The sequence below is a fragment of the Aspergillus ambiguus genome (assembly GCF_047715705.1).
Source record: "Aspergillus ambiguus strain CBS 117.58 unplaced genomic scaffold BDV59scaffold_9, whole genome shotgun sequence".
Lineage (NCBI taxonomy): Eukaryota > Fungi > Ascomycota > Eurotiomycetes > Eurotiales > Aspergillaceae > Aspergillus > Aspergillus ambiguus.
Window position 1 is genome coordinate 188,911 of NW_027395522.1, and position 18,119 is coordinate 207,029.

General features: G+C 54.8%; 7 protein-coding genes across 7 annotated transcripts; 2 read left to right on the top strand and 5 right to left on the bottom strand.

Moving 5' to 3' along the window:
* Positions 1 to 39: 39 nt before the first annotated feature.
* BDV59DRAFT_174867 (cytochrome P450) lies at positions 40 to 2,788 on the top strand. Its single transcript, XM_073689152.1, has 4 exons — positions 40 to 622; positions 670 to 704; positions 757 to 1,581; positions 1,634 to 2,788. The coding sequence occupies exons 1-4, from the start codon at positions 229 to 231 to the stop codon at positions 2,156 to 2,158; spliced, it is 1,779 nt and encodes a 592-aa protein (XP_073549490.1). The 5' UTR covers positions 40 to 228; the 3' UTR covers positions 2,159 to 2,788.
* Positions 2,266 to 4,012, bottom strand: BDV59DRAFT_200541 (major facilitator superfamily domain-containing protein; the record flags this gene model as incomplete). Its single annotated transcript, XM_073693610.1, has 2 exons — positions 2,266 to 3,690; positions 3,749 to 4,012. 2 exons carry the CDS (start codon positions 4,010 to 4,012, stop codon positions 2,266 to 2,268), a joined length of 1,689 nt encoding a protein of 562 aa, XP_073549491.1.
* A 1,645-nt stretch (positions 4,013 to 5,657) lies between these two features.
* Positions 5,658 to 9,265, bottom strand: BDV59DRAFT_163335 (uncharacterized protein). Its single transcript, XM_073687599.1, has 5 exons — positions 8,994 to 9,265; positions 8,901 to 8,933; positions 7,497 to 8,850; positions 5,961 to 7,447; positions 5,658 to 5,897 (listed from the first exon to the last, which is right to left on the bottom strand). The coding sequence occupies exons 1-5, from the start codon at positions 9,167 to 9,169 to the stop codon at positions 5,771 to 5,773; spliced, it is 3,177 nt and encodes a 1,058-aa protein (XP_073549492.1). The 5' UTR covers positions 9,170 to 9,265; the 3' UTR covers positions 5,658 to 5,770.
* A 518-nt stretch (positions 9,266 to 9,783) lies between these two features.
* On the top strand, positions 9,784 to 10,708 carry BDV59DRAFT_163363 (RlpA-like double-psi beta-barrel domain-containing protein). Its single transcript, XM_073687601.1, has 3 exons — positions 9,784 to 10,183; positions 10,233 to 10,477; positions 10,528 to 10,708. The coding sequence occupies exons 1-3, from the start codon at positions 9,924 to 9,926 to the stop codon at positions 10,650 to 10,652; spliced, it is 630 nt and encodes a 209-aa protein (XP_073549493.1). The 5' UTR covers positions 9,784 to 9,923; the 3' UTR covers positions 10,653 to 10,708.
* Positions 10,709 to 10,717: 9 nt separating this feature from the next.
* BDV59DRAFT_163359 (HesA/MoeB/ThiF family protein) lies at positions 10,718 to 12,289 on the bottom strand. The gene is made up of 2 exons (XM_073687600.1): positions 11,823 to 12,289; positions 10,718 to 11,752 (listed from the first exon to the last, which is right to left on the bottom strand). The coding sequence occupies exons 1-2, from the start codon at positions 12,272 to 12,274 to the stop codon at positions 10,765 to 10,767; spliced, it is 1,440 nt and encodes a 479-aa protein (XP_073549494.1). The 5' UTR covers positions 12,275 to 12,289; the 3' UTR covers positions 10,718 to 10,764.
* A 392-nt stretch (positions 12,290 to 12,681) lies between these two features.
* On the bottom strand, positions 12,682 to 14,594 carry BDV59DRAFT_200546 (putative amidase; the record flags this gene model as incomplete). Its single annotated transcript, XM_073693611.1, has 6 exons — positions 12,682 to 12,690; positions 12,749 to 13,744; positions 13,796 to 14,061; positions 14,118 to 14,185; positions 14,241 to 14,362; positions 14,412 to 14,594. 6 exons carry the CDS (start codon positions 14,592 to 14,594, stop codon positions 12,682 to 12,684), a joined length of 1,644 nt encoding a protein of 547 aa, XP_073549495.1.
* Positions 14,595 to 14,740: 146 nt separating this feature from the next.
* On the bottom strand, positions 14,741 to 16,942 carry BDV59DRAFT_212048 (sugar porter family MFS transporter). The gene is made up of 4 exons (XM_073695942.1): positions 16,516 to 16,942; positions 15,639 to 16,456; positions 15,207 to 15,527; positions 14,741 to 15,150 (listed from the first exon to the last, which is right to left on the bottom strand). Exons 1-4 carry the CDS (start codon positions 16,583 to 16,585, stop codon positions 14,812 to 14,814), a joined length of 1,548 nt encoding a protein of 515 aa, XP_073549496.1. The 5' UTR covers positions 16,586 to 16,942; the 3' UTR covers positions 14,741 to 14,811.
* Between the last annotated feature and the right edge of the window lie 1,177 nt (positions 16,943 to 18,119).

The following is an 18,119-nucleotide window of genomic DNA, read 5'->3' on the forward strand; positions in this document are numbered from 1 at the left end:
ATTCTTGAATTAATGTACTCGGTCCACCGATTAACTCAGAAAATATTGTATATCCATATTATGCGAGAAATAACTCCCATTCCATCCAATGCGGAGGCCTGTCTGCAATACGAGGCCATACGAGGCCAAAACTCCTGTGGCTGACCGAGATGCATATCAGCCGCTTTACCCCTCCAGCAAGGGGCGGCAGCTCATTCCCCTCATATATGAGTATCTGGACAGACAAAAATGCTGGCAGGATACATCGCCATTCTCACACTCCTCGGCCTCGCAATCTACAACTATGTTTTCGCGCTGTACAGAAATATACGCCTGGCGCAGCGCACTGGCCTGCCATATGTCGTGGCACCCTTTTCATCTAGCGTGCCGATGATGATCCTTTTCGAGACAACCTGGATCCCATATATCGTCCAGCACTGGCTGCCGCTTTGGCTGGCCGATACTATCAACGACCCGCTGAACAACTTCCGCTGGCGCATCAAGAACCGCCAGGCCAAGCGTTATGGCAGCGTGTATCTTGTCGTTACATCGAGGACAGTCATATGCTGCGTGTCCGATGCGGCGGTGGTGTCGCAGATTGTGAATGCAAGGCATGAGTTCCCAAAGCCCGTCTGGCAGTATGGTTCGTTTTACTTCTTCTGAGCATGAGCAGCCCTAACACATCCGCAGGCGTCATTCAGTTGTACGGGCCAAATCTCGTCACCGTATGCTCCCCCGTCCGTATCGCCATGGAATGGACCAACTGACATATTCCAGTGTGAAGATAAAGAATGGGCCCATCACCGCCGCCACACAGCTACAACCTTCAACGAACGAAACAATGAGCTCGTCTGGAAGGAATCAATCCGCCAGGCGACCGAGATGATCGACTACTGGCATGAAACGTCACCCCAGAGCCCCGGCAGAATCAGCATCAACAAAGTCGGAGAAGACATCGTGCAATTCAGTCTGAACGTTATTTCCGGCGCAGGCTTCGGCGTACAAATCCCCTTCAAACCAGCCGCGTCCGACGATACTGCTGTAAAAGAAACCGACATCTTCCAGGACACGAAGACCCCACCCCCGGGATTCGACTTCACCTTCCGGTCCGTCGTTGCATACACGGACGTCAAGATCCGGACGGTCGTCTTTGCGAACCTGATGCTCCCGCGCTGGATTCCGCGCATGCTCGTCCCATTCTTCAAGCGCGATTTTGCCGCCCACCGCGACCTCGAGAACTACATGAAAAGTCTGATCAGGACAGGATCGTCGTCACTTTCGAACAACCGCACAAGCAAGGAGACGGCGGCGACGTCGAACTTGATCCATGGCATGCTTGCCTCGCGCGCGCAGTCCGACGGCACATCCAACGGCCTGTCGGACCGCGAAATCACCAGCAACATGCATATCTTCACACTGGCCGGCCACGGCACCACCGAGTCCGCGCTGAATTACGCCTTCGTGCTGCTCGCCCTGTATTCGGACGTGCAGGACTGGCTGCACGAGGACATTCTCGAAGCCACTGCAGACGAACCTGCCAATCCGGCCGACTGGGAATATGCTACTGTGTTCCCGAAACTCATCGCCCCGCTCTGTGTGATGGTACAGCCCCCGGCCCAAGCAGAACTGACCTTCGTGCTAACTGCATACCCAGCTCGAAACCATGCGTCTCTACCCCCCGGTTGTTACCGTGCCCAAATGGACTGGCACTTCGCCCAGCCACATCCGCTACCGCGGAAAGGACATCGTCCTGGAAGCCGGGGTGAGCATCAACCTCAACATGAACGCTCTGCATTACAGCCCAGAATACTGGGGCGCAGACGTTGATACGTTCGACCCGACGCGCTGGGACGCAAGGAACAGCCGCAGCTTCCTGGCGCAATATGCCGATACCCCCGGGCTTGTAGCCCCGGGGCTAGAGTACCCCACGGTGCACCGGCCCGTCAGGGGAGCCTACATCCCGTTTAGCGATGGGTTCCGCGCGTGTCTGGGGAAGAAGTTCGCCCAGGTGGAGTTTGTGGCTGCGTTGGCGCTCCTGTTCCGGGAGTATCGGGTTCGTCTGGCGGATGAAAGTCCTGCTGGACGGCGGCAGGCGGAGAAGGCGTTGCGGGAGAGTGTCTCTGTGGTAACTCTGGGAATGGTGGAGGGCGTGCCGTTGGTGTTTGAGAAGAGGTATTAAGGATTTGGGGTAGCTTGTCTGGTATACGAAGATGGCTTTGTCGGAAACCTCACGATATATCAACAGCTACCTAAGGCGAGGAATCCCGCTTGCTACATCTCAAAGAATCAAATAAACACAGAAGAAAGCCCGCCCAGGCCAGCAACGCCCGTAAACACCTTCCACAGCATCCGCAGTCCCTCCACATAGACGTCCCGCTCCACAATGGTCATATCGTCTTCGGCCCAGGGGAGCAATGCTCTCATCTCCGTTGAGGAATGATCCACCAGCCCATCATGCATGACGACGCCCCTGCCAACCCAGTTCATAAACACACACCCGCCGACAGAGACGGCAACACACATCCCCCACGTGCGAAGCAGTGTGTGCACCATCAGTGTCGACGGCACATCTGTCTTCCGCGCCCAACGCGGGCCGGCCTGGCTCGAATAGTACTGTGGGATGGCATTCTTGAGCGCAACGGCATATCCCGGGAGCAAGAGCGCATGGCTAACGCCCGCAACAAGGAATACGAAGACCCATGCAGGTGTGGGCGTCGTACCATCCAGTATGACGAAGCAGCCCGTGCAGAGGATGTTCAGGATCCAGCCGGCGCGAATGAGCCAGGGTGCGATGCGCGGATGCGACGTGAACACCGGTGTCTTCTCGAGGAGGACCAAGAACGGCGGCGTCAGGGCTGTGAGTGCTGCCAGACTCAGACCGACTAGAGTTGGCGGGATCATCCTGATCAGCAGGAGGTATATCGGGAGAAACTGGAGGTGGATGGACACCATCAGCCCATGACACAGACCGCCGACATGAAGCGTCATTGCCGACAGACTCCGGAGTACAGCCGGGTTGAACATGGCATTGGCTGCCTTGATCGCCTCATACACGACCAGAAGCACGCCCAAGGCAGCTCCAACGCATATCGGCACCAGCGTCTGCCATCTATCCCACGCAAACTGTATCCCTCCCCAACTAATCCCACACACCAAACTGCCCAAGCTCAGAAACACCAGGAACCCGCCTATCCAGTCCAGTCCACGCAATGTCTGCATGGATACACCCCGATACCCGGGTCCATAGCCTCTCAGGTCCACTGCAAATGGCACAACAAGCATTCCCAGCGCACAGAACACAAAGCTCGAGTAGAATACCCAGATCCAGCCTGCGTGTCCGACGAACATGCCGCCCATGAAAGGACCCAGCATCATGCCGGCGACCTGCGCCCACAGCACATACCCCGTAAACTGCGCCTGATGCGTCTTCGGAATTGTCTCCGAGATCTGAAGCAGTGAAATACTGGTAATCGCCCCGCCTCCTGCCCCTTGGATGAACCGACCAGCCACCAGCCCCGGCAGACTAGGCGACCCGCCGCACACTCCAGTGCCGACGGTAGCAAGTACGACGGCGGCGAGAAGAACGGGTCCGTGGCCGAGTCCCTCGGCCAGCATGGCGAGGAGCATCTGGCTCGCGGCGCTGGCAAGTAGATATGCGGTATTCAGCCAGAGGGTCTTTTCGAGCGGTTGCATGAGGATGGTTGACAGACTCTGTTGGAGTTAGAGAACCTGTGGGAATTCCTCCAGACCACGACTGGCTTTCACTTACCGGTATGAGCGGGATGATGATTGTTGCGTTGAACGCATCCATCGTCACCAGAATGGAAATGCAGGTCGTCACCAGCCATTCCCGCACGCCAGGCTTCCACTCAGTATCCGGCACATCGACGTTGCTGTACGGCCGGGTCTCTACGAACGTCGTGGCATGGGTCGTAGTCGTCGGCTGCACCAGGCTCTGCAGACTGATGCTGGGGTGGATATGGGGCCCGGATTCATTATCGGCGCGGTCGATGTCGATAGATGCTATACCCATTGGGATATACTCGGCCGATTCAGACCGCAGCAGCAGCTTGCAGAACACGACACAAGACGGAATGAAAGAAGGCGGTGCAGTCCAGCCCTCGATATCTCAAGCAAGCCACGGGCAGGAATCAAAGCACCGGCTATCCATCCTTATACGCAGTGTTCAGTCCCACGAGTGCAATCACGCGCTCGCGCAAGGGATACCGCATCGAGGACGAAGAAGACCCCAGCGTCCCCCGAGCCTCTCGGGATTTCTACAGGGATGCCGTAGCTAGCCTGAATCTCGATGGGATCAGTCCTGTCCTACATTCCTCAGGGCCATCAACGGAGGCGATGATTGACATCCGCTCGACTCCCATTTGCCGCTCCTCCCTCTGGTATGTGAGCCAGATCGTCACCACCACCGCATCTCCACCTATGACCTAACAAGGTCAGGAAACGCAAAATTTCCAGCAGTTGCGTATCATGTGAGATTGGCCTGTCGATAGCTGGTAGCTGTAGACGGCACGGGGCATTGATCATCTATTCCACAGCCCTCGGCAATACGTAGCCGCCAATATCAACAAAGAACCGCATCGCCCGTCCCATGAATGCAGCTACATCCTCTCCGAGCCAAACAGGCAGCAGTCTCGTCCGCGTATACTCCATCTCCCTCGCGAACCGGCCCGCCACCTGCAGACACACGTTAGAATTAGCATTATAGCATAGCTCTCGCTCGCACAGCAAAAACAGAAAGGTCGTACCATCACGCAAGATCCCTGGCGGGTCGTATCCAACGCCACCTGGGCGATGGCCTCGGCCACCCGGGCCGGCGTATTCGACTCCAGACCGGCGTCCTGCCACTGTTGCGCAAACCCTGCGGTGATACGCGTAGGCGTCAGAAATGGGGCGACGGCATTCACGCGGATGCCGTGCTGCTGTGCGGTTGTCTGCGACGCCCGCAGGAGGCCGACGATGCCATGCTTCGAGGCAACGTACGCGGTGACGCCGGTACCACCGAAGTAGCCAGACGTTGAAGCGAGGAGCACGATTGAGCCGGTTTGGCGCGGTTTCATGTGGTGCATGGACAGTCGGAGAGCTGTCTCGTGTTAATTGCATTCCTGAGTGGAAGATATGACGTGGTGGCTGGGGGCGGGGGTTTGGTTTACTGTTCAATGTCCCCTTCAGATTGATATCAATAACTTTGAATCCCTCCGTTGACTCACGTAAGTTTCCAGTCTCGTCGATATCTTCTAGATCAAGCACCGGATTCGACTCCATCACCCCCGCATTAGCTATGACGATGTCCACACGCCCAAAATGCCGAGCTGCTTCTTTGAACAACGCCGTCATTTCTGCCCAGTCGAGGATGTTAGCAGGGACGAAGATGGCATTTTCGGGCCGCGAGAATGTCTTGATCAGAGTCTCGGCGGTGCTTTTGCTCGATTCCAGATCGGATACTACTACTTTGGCGCCGTGACTGTTGAACAAGGCCGCTGTCGCGGCACCGATGCCATTGGCTCCGCCGGTCACGAGGACGGTCTGGGAGGAAGCATTCACTAAGAGCGAAGGATCAATCGGAATGTCGGCCATTTTGCTTTCTGTCGATGAGAGTGTTGTAACTATGCAATTATCAGGCTTGACGTCGAGAATGTAGGCCATGATAGATACGTGCGGGGTTGCTCATCGGCAATCTGCCGTGTCACTCGGTAATAAGCCGAATGGAATATCCATTAGTATTCACAGACCGGGCTGTCACCTATGTACAACTATGTATTTTCTGTAAACGCTAGTCCATTTTATCCCGGTCCGTAGCTCGCGAAAACCGTGAGACGTCGGCCGAGGATTTGCTGCTCTGCGCTGTACTCACGGCATGGAAGGAAAAGTCAAGCTCTCCAACCAAGGTCTTCACATCTCTGTGGGTAATGACATAAATCAGCATTTTATCAGCACAAACAGGTCAATATCACGGTACCCACCTCATAAGTCGATCTACATCACCCACAATGCACCGGGTTGAGATCTGCAGCACGGCAAACGTGGCAAATCCCGGCTCCACAATATGCCGGAGACTCAGAATGTCCTTGTCCAGGGCTTCCAGCCGCTTGGAGAAGCTGTATGGCCGGGGTGTTTTCAAGTACGGCGGCAGCGGCTGGCGATTGGTGATGCTGGCCGAAAGAAGGCACAGCACGGATGTGATTTCGTGGGTGGTCACGCGCGCGCTGGCAACCAGTCGTTTAAAGTCATGCAGCCAGGCAGAGTTGGACTGGTCGTCATCGCCTAGTTGGAGCAGCGTGTCGGAAGCGTAGCCCAGAAGACTCAGGTAGCTGACAATACTCTCGATACATGAGATGATCGTGTCATACTGCCTTTTTGGAAATCGACCACCGATAGGAACCTCCCACTTCAAGAACTCCGAGTACGTCCGCAGGCTGTTCAGCATCAGCATCTGCTTTGAAAAGACCTTATTCCGCGCCTTCAGTAGTCTGCGACCCGCAGATGTTTTTAGCGCGAGATCGCCCTCGTCGCCGCGCATACGTGCGTTGACCGTTTCGTGGATAATAGAGTAGTAGTTAGCAAGAAGGTACAGGGAAGCCCCCAAGCTCTGACGGAGAACACCATGTTCGGAAATCGGATACGGGAAGAAGGTCCAAAAGAAAGCGACGGCAATACCTGCCGCCACCGTCGCCAGCCGATACGGCGCAAGAAGATAGATTGGGTAGTATTGTTGTCCGTTCGATGTTGCCACCGCCTCTCCGACTTTCCGTACCTGCAGCTCGTACCCGACCATCATGGTTGTAGAAATGATAGCGATAATGCCAACGATCCGGAAGCGGAAGAGTTTGATCGGCACGTAGAACATGCAGGCAATGAAGATGAAGAGGAAGACGAAGACGCCGGGTGTATGCTGGCCGGGGATGTACCAGCTTAGGAAGCTCAGGACCATGGCCAAGACTGTGCCGAGAAGACGCAGCACGAAGCCAAAGATGCTCTGTCCGGATGTTGGGGACATGCTAAGATTGACCATGATCATAGCCCAGACGAACCGTTCCCGGATGAAGAACGTCTGCGTATCGCGGACGAAAGACACCACGGCAATTGTCATCGTAGCGCAGGCAACTCGAAAACCGTAAGCAGACTCGGCCGACCGAAACCACGACGGGATTACCCTGATGCGGTCGCCAATCTTCTGAAACAGAGTCACTGGAGGCAAATGCTCGGGATCCCGGCGGTACTTGTACGCTTCTCCCAAATGAAGGATATTGTTCTGCGTGTTGATGTCGCCCAGGTTGTCATCTTCGTGGGAGTCGTCTGTCTTGAGAATGCTCTTGAACCATTTTTGCAGACGCTTCCAGCCGGGGATAATGAGATGGTGCTTAGAGAGTTTTCCACTCTCGGCTTTTTCATCTGCGAAATGCACGAATTCAAGGACCATCTGCCCGGTCGAGTTGAGCAGTTGTTCCATCTGTAGCAGTTAGGATCCGGGATATGATCTATAGGAACGAAATACATACGTAAAGAAACAAATAAAGCTGTCGGCGACTCCGGTCCCGCTGAGTGGAAGACTCGCCCCCGGGAACATTAATATCAATTGTCGCCGACGGGGGTCGTTCAAAGAAGTCCGACGGCAATTGAATGCCTTTTTCTTCACTCCACGTACGAAGAGCGATCTGTTTGGCGACTTTGAAAGCCTGAAGCCGCTTCTCGAAATCCGACGCAAACCCTTTCTCTCCTGGAACTTTGCCCGCGGCCGCCGACTCGACGTCTGCGTCGGCCGAGGGTTGGGATTGTCCGGTCGGCTTCTTCGGTGGCTTAGCCAGTCTCAGCACATAAGAAGCGTGTTGGAGACCCTCATCAACACTCTGGATCATCTCCTTGAAGGGATCGTGCACGGCTCTCATGATATCATTCCACTCCTGCACGGCACGGTGGCGCAGGAGGTCCGGAATGTCCGTCATGGTGGGATCGATCGGCTGATTCCACTTGTTGTACTCCGACAGTCGCTGGAAAATGTCCACCACAAAGCTGAGACCAACGACGGGTATCATAACATTACGAAGATGTCGGAAGATGGCTTGCAGATCATCGGGGCCCAGTCTACCGTAGGCGACCTCCCGCTTGGCGAAGGTCAGATCGGTATGCAGCTTTGCATGGAGCTCGGTGAGTTTGTGCACTGCCGATCGAATGGCCTCCGCTTCAGGACTGTATACCTTCCCCCTCTTGGTGACTTTCTCAACCCTCGAGTCATAGGTCTCGGCGCGACCGAACATGTCGTCTTTCTCAAGGGTCTCGAAATAGGCCGAGTGGGCGTTGAGGGCGCCGCGTAAGCCGCCGATGTAACCGGCCATTTCCTTGAAGACCACCTTGCGGGAGGTGACAGGATAGATGAGAAGACAGGTGGCCGTTGCCAGGCCCAGGCCAGCTAGACATGCCTCGAGCAGCCGCTTGACCATGGCGATCGCAAGGGCCATGGTGGTCATCCGAGCACCGAAGGTAAAGGTCACATTGACAAAGATGGAGTAGATGATGACGGGGAACTGGAACTGCTGGTACTTGGCGCGCCACGAGTGCGCGACGTAGATCTGGAAGAACAACCAGACACCACTGACGGCAGAAGCGGACGAGTTGTAAGGTGCATTGGTGGGGCTGAGGCCGGCACTGGACACGGTCTCTGTGTGCTGGCGTGCCTTGACAGAGCAGAACATCATCAACAGGCAGATGGCCGCAGCGATACAGACGGCCAGGATGTCCAGAAGCATCATCTGGACGAACTTGGCGCGAGGCATGATCGCAAACCCCAGCACAGAGACGATGGCCATCAGATAGCCGACGGTGCTGAAGTGTGAAGCGACGGGACTTGCTTGGTAACTGGACCCTGTGAGCCTAACGTCGAAAATGAGAGATCAGACGCAACATACATAGCCAGAGCGATTGTCGGCGGGATCGCGCCTCTGTTGATCAACGATCAGCCCCTTGCGTACCACATGGAAGAGCCACACGAGCAGACTTACTTTGCCATCAGAATAACCGTTGGGAGATCTAAACCCAGGGCGGTCCATGCATTTTTCAGCCGATCCCCCAGCGTTTTCCGCTGCTGCGGCTCAGGGGAGGCTGCTTGGACGGGTTCATCGTCACTCCAGTCCGAGACATTGGAGTGGCGGGAGGTAGCCCGCGACAGCGAGAACATGATGCGCTGATGCGTCTATGATTCTTGGCTACTCGCTGGCTGTCGGTTCACCTTGACCTTTGATGGCGATCGTTATCCACGTGGATTCATGAATGCCGTCCCGTCACGTGATGATCGAATGCGACAGCCAGGACAGTCTCCACGATTCCTCCGAGACGGAGTTGGAGGCGAGTAAAGTGATAGAGCGTGTTTCTAGAAGACAGGGATACACAGTATGCAGTACACGTGGTGGTAGACTTTGCAGAAAACATGCGCCCTCCGAACGATGATCGATGTGGGACGCTGCCAAGCGAGGAGTGCAGGAACCGAGGAAGAAAAGATCAATAGTGCAGAGCCGACAAAGCTTATCGAGGGACCGAAGAGACGGGACAGGCCCGAGTCCGGTGGTGTCTGGAAGAGGGGGTAGAGAATTGAGAGGCGTATGTGATATGCAGAAGATGAAGGCGAAGATGAAGCTGGAGGTGGAGAGAAGAAAATCCCCATACGGCAATCGACCCACATGACTTATACTTCATCCACGTACGGAGTATACATCCATCCTCTATCCTATGCTGTCTATACTCTATATTGTTCTCTGTAATATGTCAGGATCGATATAGTATGTCATCATCTCACGATCATATAGAAAACTGTTTGTCCCACAGCGCCAAGAGGCTAAATCGATTAATCAACGCCATCCAAAACCGCCGTCAATCGCCTCAACCCCGTTGCACCCCAACACACAGCTCATCATCTCTCCGCAGTCAGTCTCAGAATGACTGTCAATCATCCTCCACTCGGTGTGCCAAAGCGAAAACCCGTGCCTGTCGTCGAAAAGACAAGCATCCCTCCGGAAGAACCACCATCGCCCCCTGAATCCGTAGAAAAACTCCAACTCCCACAATGGGGGCAACGATGGTCCCAGTTCTGGTCTCAATCCTCCAAACGAAAGCGTCTTCTTCTCCTGGCCATTACAATTCTCTGTCTTCTAGCTCTCATCATCGGATTGGCCGTGGGGTTGACTGTGGGAAAACAGTATGACCCATGTACATCTTCCTCTATATCACGATCCTCACCATCACAGTGCATCCAATCTCCCCCTCCCCACCTCCCATGGAGGTCTTTATTCCGGGGATTTGACCTACTATGACCCAGGGATGGGTTCGTGTGGCATCACCAGTACCGGGTCTGAGCCCATCTGCGCCGTCTCCCATCTCGTCTTCGATGCCGCCTCCGTCAGCACCAATCCCAACGAGAATCCGCTCTGCGGGATGAAATTGCGCATACGGAGAGGCGACAAGACTGTCGATGTCACCATCGTTGATCGCTGTGCGTCCCTTCCCGATGGCTGCTCGGTACGAGCTACTAACGAGATACAGGCGTCGGGTGCAAAGCCACCGATCTGGACGTCTCTCGGGCAGTGTTTAAGCAACTGGCCGATCTGGATCTTGGTCGGGTCGTCGTCGAATGGGCCTGGTTGGAGGATGCCCCCGTCACGGTGTAGATACATGTACATAGTATGATTCATGAATTCACGGAGCTTACGCACGAACAACGCGGTATCACATTCGCGCCGTTGCTCTATATGCTGCATGTATACACGTAACTCAGTAAGCTTAGTACTCAGGCCACTCCGGGTCAACTTGCTCACGCCACGCCCGGAATCCTCCCTTGATGTCCGCCACCACGCGCTCTCCACCGCGATCCAGCCCAAGCTCCTTGAGCCGACGGACTGCAATCTGCGAGTCATTGCCCAGCCGACACACCACGTAGATCGGATCCGTCGAATCGGACGAGGCAATCTCTGGCGGCAGCCACGCCGGCAGGGACGGTCCCGTCTCATCTCCACTGCCCGTCGCTGATGCCTGGATGGTCGAGATCGGAATGTTGATGCTCTTCTCCAGACTGCAGATCCCGAATTGAACCTTCTCCCTCACATCAATAAGCGTCGGCGTTTTCCCGTCCACTGAAGCCGAATACATTGCGCGATAATCCCGCGGCGCGATTCGCTCATCAGCAGTGAGAACCGCCTCCGGGCTCACAGTCCCGCAGAAAAACACATAGTCCGTGAGCCCAGACCGCAGCGTATCCAGCGTGACATGCGCCTCCGAGGAGCAGACGGCGCAGTTCGCGCGCCGCGAGCGGAGCTTGATGTTGCGGAACAGGGGACTGGAGTACGCCGAGAAGATATGTAGCGATGGTGGTTTCGCTTCCTCGTCCGAGGCGGTAAGCACCTTGATAGCCTCCAAAGCCTGCAACACGCCCATTGTTCCCACAACCGGACCCATAATGCCGCCGTCTGCGCAGCTGAGAATACTGTTTGCCGGGGGCGGTTTCGGGAACACGCAGCGGTAGCATGGGCCACCAGTCTTATCGCCCGCCGGTCGAGGCGGGTGGTTCAACACCATCAGCTGGCCCTCCGTCCGCAATGCCGAGGCAGACACCAATGGCTTTCCCATGAGGACGGCCGTGTCGGAGATGAGGTAGCGGGTCGCCGGGTTGTCCGTGCAGTCGAGGATCAGATCGTAGTTCTGGAAGATATCCGGCGCCTCTTGCAGGGTGAGGTGTGCGCGGTGGGGGATGTAGGTAACGTGCGGGTTCAGTCTAGCAGTTGAAATGTCAGTATAAGTCTTGGTGAGATGGGGGGCATGGAAATGCGCGAGGCGAGGCGTACTCCTGTAGGTATTCGATCGCACTGTCCACCTTCAGCTTCCCGACATTCCTGCTCCGATGCAACACCTGGCGATGCAGATTCGACACATCGACCACATCTCCGTCTACCAGGCCCAATGTGCCCACACCTGCTCCAGCCAGATACAGAGCAGCCGGGCACCCCAAACCACCAGCCCCGACGATCAACACGCGAGCCGATCGGAGTTTCAGCTGACCTGGCAGCCCGAGCTGTGGTACAATCATCTGTCTTCCATAGCGGCGGTATTCCTCATCCAGCAACGGCCACCGTCGTGGCTTTTCATCGCGGTTGTCTTCGTTGTCGGCGCTGTGTGCCTTTGTGTGGGCCGCTGCTCGTTCTGCCTCTTCCAACGCACGTTTCAACCCGGCCAGCTGGGTTTCGGTGGCGGATATCTGTTCGCGCAGCGACGCGCATGTCTTCTCGAGGTCGTCCATTGTCTGCGCTGCAAGACGACGAGATGTGATGTGGCGGAGGTTCGAGGGGAATCCGGTTAGTCATCACGAGTTTGATATCACGTGATCAACGCTTCTGAAGTATAAAGTTGACGAAAAGCATTGCAACATGGAGAGCAGAAACACAGAAATCCTCATGCTAGTTGCAAAGATAATATTCTGTATGCTTATTCGCATTGCTTATGTTCGCAGATATCCCTTACCGCGAAGGCATTCGAATACAGTCCGATGCTAGCAGCACTCGATAGTATACACTCGTAGGCACTTACATTACAGTAGGTAGTATAATCCTGTAAGTACTAGTACTATGTACAGCTGGAGTACGCATTTGCTCCTAAAGCAGCACATACAACCCATTACTCTGGGAGAGGTCATAGACATCGCTACAATCAATACTTCTATTCAACATGTAGGATTCAACTACCTTGCAACTGGCCAAGCATCTTGACCCATTACATCCCCCAGCTCCACTGTAGGCTCAACATACCGACGAAGCGTCTCGCGAACACGAGTCCGCTGCTCAAAAGCATAAGCCATTCCAATCAAGACCTCGTCGCTCCATCTCGCTCCCAGGAAACTAATCCCAAAGGGAATCCCCGGGGCTGCCTGCACCAGGTCCCCAAATGCGTTCCGCACCACCGGCGTCCCATCTGGGAGCGCTCCCAATGGCACAGTAACGACAGGCGAACCGATCAGCGCTGGGATCGACGCAGCCACCGCCGTGGGCAGGACCACTGCGTCAAGCTTATTGCGTGAAAGGGCGCCCAGCAGACCTCCCTCTCCGCCAAAGTACAAGTTCTCCTGGTACATTCTCCAAAACTCCGGTGAGCTGTTGTTGAATGTTGCTCCGAGCATCGTATCCCACATCCCCGTGTCCCTGGTCGGATACTGCTCTCGCGGGTCATGTTGCGTGTACATCCGGAGATCCGGTAGACTATAGATGTTGTTCGGGTTGGTGACCAGCTGCGAGAGGAAGCTGGCGAGGCTGTAAATGAAGTCCAGGCCCACGATCATATTCGGGCTTGAGCTGCTGCTGAATTCCTTCCACGCGGAGAAGTCCGCATCCCGCACCACTGTGGCGCCCGCTCCCCGAAGCACTTGCAGCGCGCCTTCGAATGCAGCGACAACGGGATTTCTGCCGTTGCCGACCTCGTCCAGGACGTTCTGCGGGACACCGATCCGCTTCCCCTGCAGGCCGGATAGCGTGCAAGCGGCCGCGTAGTCCGGGATCTGCGACCCAAATGGTGAATCAAGCGTGTAGTTGTCTTTTGGGTCCGGGCCGGCCATGTCCTGCAGGAGCATTGCGGCGTCTTTAACCGTGCGAGCTATCGGCCCGATGCTATCCTGTCGTTGGCTGACGGGGATTACCATGTGTCGCGAAGTTAGCCCAACGGTTGGCTTGATGCCGATGACATTGTTAACCTCGCTGGGGTATAGGATGCTTCCGGATGTCTTTTCCGCTCGTCAGTAAGCTTGGTCAGGGAGAAACGTGGGGAGGCGTACCTCCGTCCCCAGCGCTGCTAAGGCAAGACCTAAATCAGCCGCCACGGCGCTTCCGCTGGAGCTTCCGCTGGGGTCTTGTTGGGGGTAGTATGCTGCGTTTGTGAGGCCTCCTCTGGCGTTCCATCCGTTGGAGGAGTTTATCGAACGGAGGTTCGCCCATTCGGACATGCTGGTCTTCCCTAGGATGATCAGCCCCTTCTGTCGAAGTTTCGCGATTACAGTGGAGTCCTCGGGGATTTGGGCGCCGAATAAAGCCCACGATCCAGCTTCGCTGCTGTTAGACGGCTTTGCGAGTATGACAGGGCGGAGGTCATAAGCATACCAGATGTCTGCATCCTGTCATGTGTTCCGATCATGTCCTTGACCAGAATGGGAAGCCCATGCAAGGAACTATACCAGTGTCAGAAACGGTTATGCTGCGTCAGGGTCGTCAAGAAGATCCTACCTACGGAGGGTTCCGCTCTTCCTCTCAGCATCGAGCTGTTTTGCGATTTCAACAGCGTCCGGGTTGATCTCCAGAACCATTCGAAGTGTTGTGTTAACTTCATTGATCCGAGCCACATAAGTCTGTTAGCGTTAACAATGCTGCGACAACTACTAATGGTCACGGACAGACCTTGACGAGATCAACGCTGGTAAAACACCCCTCTGTGAGTCCCTGTTGGAGCTCGTCCGCGGTCGCGCTTATGAGAGGCCGGTATTTACATGGCGACGTCGATATAAAGCCTTGTCCTAAGCAGAAGCTTTGGCTAGCAGAGAGCAGTAATCCCGTCGCCAATAAGCACCTGTAGAACGCCATCGTAGACGGTGTGGAATAGTCTATATTGGAGATCCCGTATGGGAAGAAATTTATACAGAATGGACCAGAAGCAGTCCGGTTTGCCAGCATCTGCGTCAGGGGTGCCCAGGTGGGAGTGCAAGATGGGCCAGACGAAAATAGCAGAAGACAAAGAAAGTCTCATTCGTATCCATCTAAAATTTCCGCATTGCCTAACATCTACACCAGTTGCACCCTTTTACGCTTTGTTCGGCTCGCCAGGAACGTCAGCGTCAGCTTCCTCAATATGCGTGGCCACCCCCTTATTCATCGTCTTTTCCACTGCCGCCTGGCGTTCGCCTTCATCCACCGCCCCAAACAGCACATCCATCTCTTCGAGGCTCTTTCCCTTGGTCTCCTTCGCGCAGAAGAAGATAAACACGCCCACGGCCAGGCAGAACACCCCGAACATGATGAATGTGCGCCATTGGATGTTGTGGATTGCGTGGGGGGTGAACTCCGTGACGACGAAATTGAACAGCCATTGAGTCGTCGCTCCGAGACCGACGCCATATGCGCGGAGACGAGTGGGGAAGATCTAGGCAGCGTGCATCAGTCAGAAGCGACATAACCATGATGAAACGGCAGACTTACCTCACTCAGATACACCCACGGCGTGGGTCCAAGACTGGCCGAATACGAGATCACGTAGAGGTAGATCATCGCGACCATGGCGATGGACGCCTGTGAAACGCTCTTTGCATGGGTATCGGGTGGGTGCGTGGCCAAGACGGCCCCGATAATGAACATCAGACTGGCCATGGCGGCGGCGCCCCCGATCAGACTCTTCTTGCGGCCCCATCGGTCAATTCCAATGAGCAAGAAGATGCCCGTTGCGACAACCTTGACCGTGCCATACACGCCGGTTGCGAAGAGCGAGGCGTTGGTGGCGCTCAGGCCGACGGTCTGGAAGATCTGCGAGCAGAAGCGTTAGAAGTGGACGAGCTTACGTGGTGCATAGCGCTTAGAAGCGAGCAAAAGCAATGATATCTCTCTGGAGCGGTGGAGAACTGTCTTCGTACTTACCTGCGGTGCGTAGTATCCGATGGAATTGGTTCCGGAGAACTGCTGCCCCATCATGAGGAAAAAGGCAAAGAGGAAGCGGTTGCGGTTGCTGGGCAAGAGAAACTCCTTATAGGTTAGACCTTCGGTGGCGGCCATCTCCTCGGCAACCGACGCCCTGATCTCAGCGATCTCCCTCTGCACATTTTCGCTGGTGGAGTGCTCGTTGCGGATGTACGCCAGCGACTGCAGCGCTTCCTCGTGGCGGCCCTTCGTCGTCAGCCAGCGGGGGGACTCCTTCAGGAAGAAGAGCCCGATGAGCATGAGACCACCCGGGATGAGCTGGACGGCGACGGGGATGCGCCACTGCTTAGTGCTAGAAGGCACGCGCAGAGACACTCCGTAGTCAAGCCAGTAGGCGAACGTGCTGCCGATGACCAGGAACTCCTGGAATAATCCGGCAATACGGCCACGAGTCTCGGGAGGACAACTCTCTCCGACGAAGACGGGGGTAATACTCGACATTCCACCAATTCCCAAGCCGGCGACGACACGACCGGCGTAGATCAAGCCGATTGCATGGTGTGCACCGACCTGCAGTGCAGCTCCGACGAGGAAGACCAAGGAGAAAACCATCAACGAGTAGCGGCGCCCGAGGCGGTCGTTGAGAAAGGCCGCGAATATAGCACCGAAGAAGCAGCCGGCAGTCAGCAGGGAGACCACATTGGAAGAGACCTGGGCATTTGCCGAGTCTGAAAAGCCATCTGAGCCTGTCGGGAGGCCAAAGTCATTTTTGAAGCTGTCCAGGGCCAGGACACTGCTCATGACACCCGTGTCATATCCTAGACCGTGGAATCAGCGTTTGGTCTTGTGGAAGGGGTGATGAATATGGGTATCATACCAAACAGCAGAGAGCCAGAGTAGGCCACTGTCGTTAAAATATAAACCCGATAGTTCTTGAAGAAGCCCATGACGGCAGAATTGACCGACAATCAACGGCAAAGACTGTTGGGACCTTGCCAGAGGACTCACCGGGAGGGAAGAAAAGCCAAAAAAAACCAATGTCAGACCCTCCCAGGCGGTCCTATTTATTTTCTCCAGATTGCTCATCATTCTGATCATCCATCGCTAGATTTCGAGCTCCATCCGAACCCCATTTTACTTGGCTGAGCTGCCGTGCGATAGGCTATGGACCGACAATGCTAAGCAATAAGATAGTCGCTGGTGGCGTCCTGTCGGCTCCCCCCGGCCTTTCCCCGCGCCCTGTACTCAATTCAGCAGTTCCGGGGTTGCTTTCGATGGCTCGGGGTGGATACGGACGGAGAAATTCGACCGTGGAGGTGAGTGTATTTTTCCGTCCACTGGAGACTGTCACTGACGGGCACTAGGGGCGTTTGGCTTGGCGGAATCTATGGTGCCAGAATCTGTTTTATTGCATTGATTGACGTATGAGATATGGGATCACTGATAAGTTGTTAGTTAATTTAGTTGGCACGAAATGATGGACAAGACGATTGTTGAAGGACGCAAGTGATAGTCCAGTTGAGTCCAGTTCCAGCCACATTCAACAGAGATGGATGAACTACACTTCTTTGGGGGTTCTTCAGGCAACATGTCTCTGACTAAATTATTTTGGACGGTAAGAAGATTTCTTCAAGTCTAAACTAATTTATAGTACAACATATCACCTAGTGGCGCTCACAATCAGGATCAGCCTGACTCCGTATAGGCCTTCCAAGGTGGATGGGATGCAGTACAACATGCTCTGCCAAATTCTGGAATTACCTGTACTGGATATGAAAGAGTTTAGACGGGTGAATAACGCTACTACTTATGAATAACATCCAAATGGTAGTCCTGATAGACCGTTAGCAAACGTCAGATGGATCGTGATGCATCATAGGACAACTCACGTGATTGCATCGGCGAGTGACTTGATTGATGCCGGCTGATATACAGACTACAAAGGAGTATCATGAGATATAAGACAGATCTTGTGGATCATCGAAGCAGTGATATAAATATCTAGAGGATAGAGTAGGATATGGGTATTAGGGCTTCGCTTTTCGCCTAAGGCAGAACGAGATGTAAGTCATGTGACGAGTATACTCCAGCGGCCAATCATATACAAGAATTCTGCCTCCTGACGATCTTTTTCAGTTGGTGCTTCAATCCAAATCAGCCACGAGAGTGAGAAAGATGACCAGGACAGAAGACCAGTCGAGAGACCAGTCACGGACAGACCCGACATATAGACACACTCTCAAACTGTCCCAACTAACCCGAGGCAGCAGCCCCCAATAACTACTACCAGCATGTTCGATGCATGTGCGCGAGATATATAACCTGACTGGATAGGATGAAAGCAGGGTCATGGCCCCCCTCCTTTCCCATAATTTTACTGCCAGGATGAACTGCATGACTGCTACGTATGTCCTGCTCAACCCATATCCCTTCCTGTTCTCTTATATTTCACCTCGCCCACAAAGTAACAGCATGTCAACT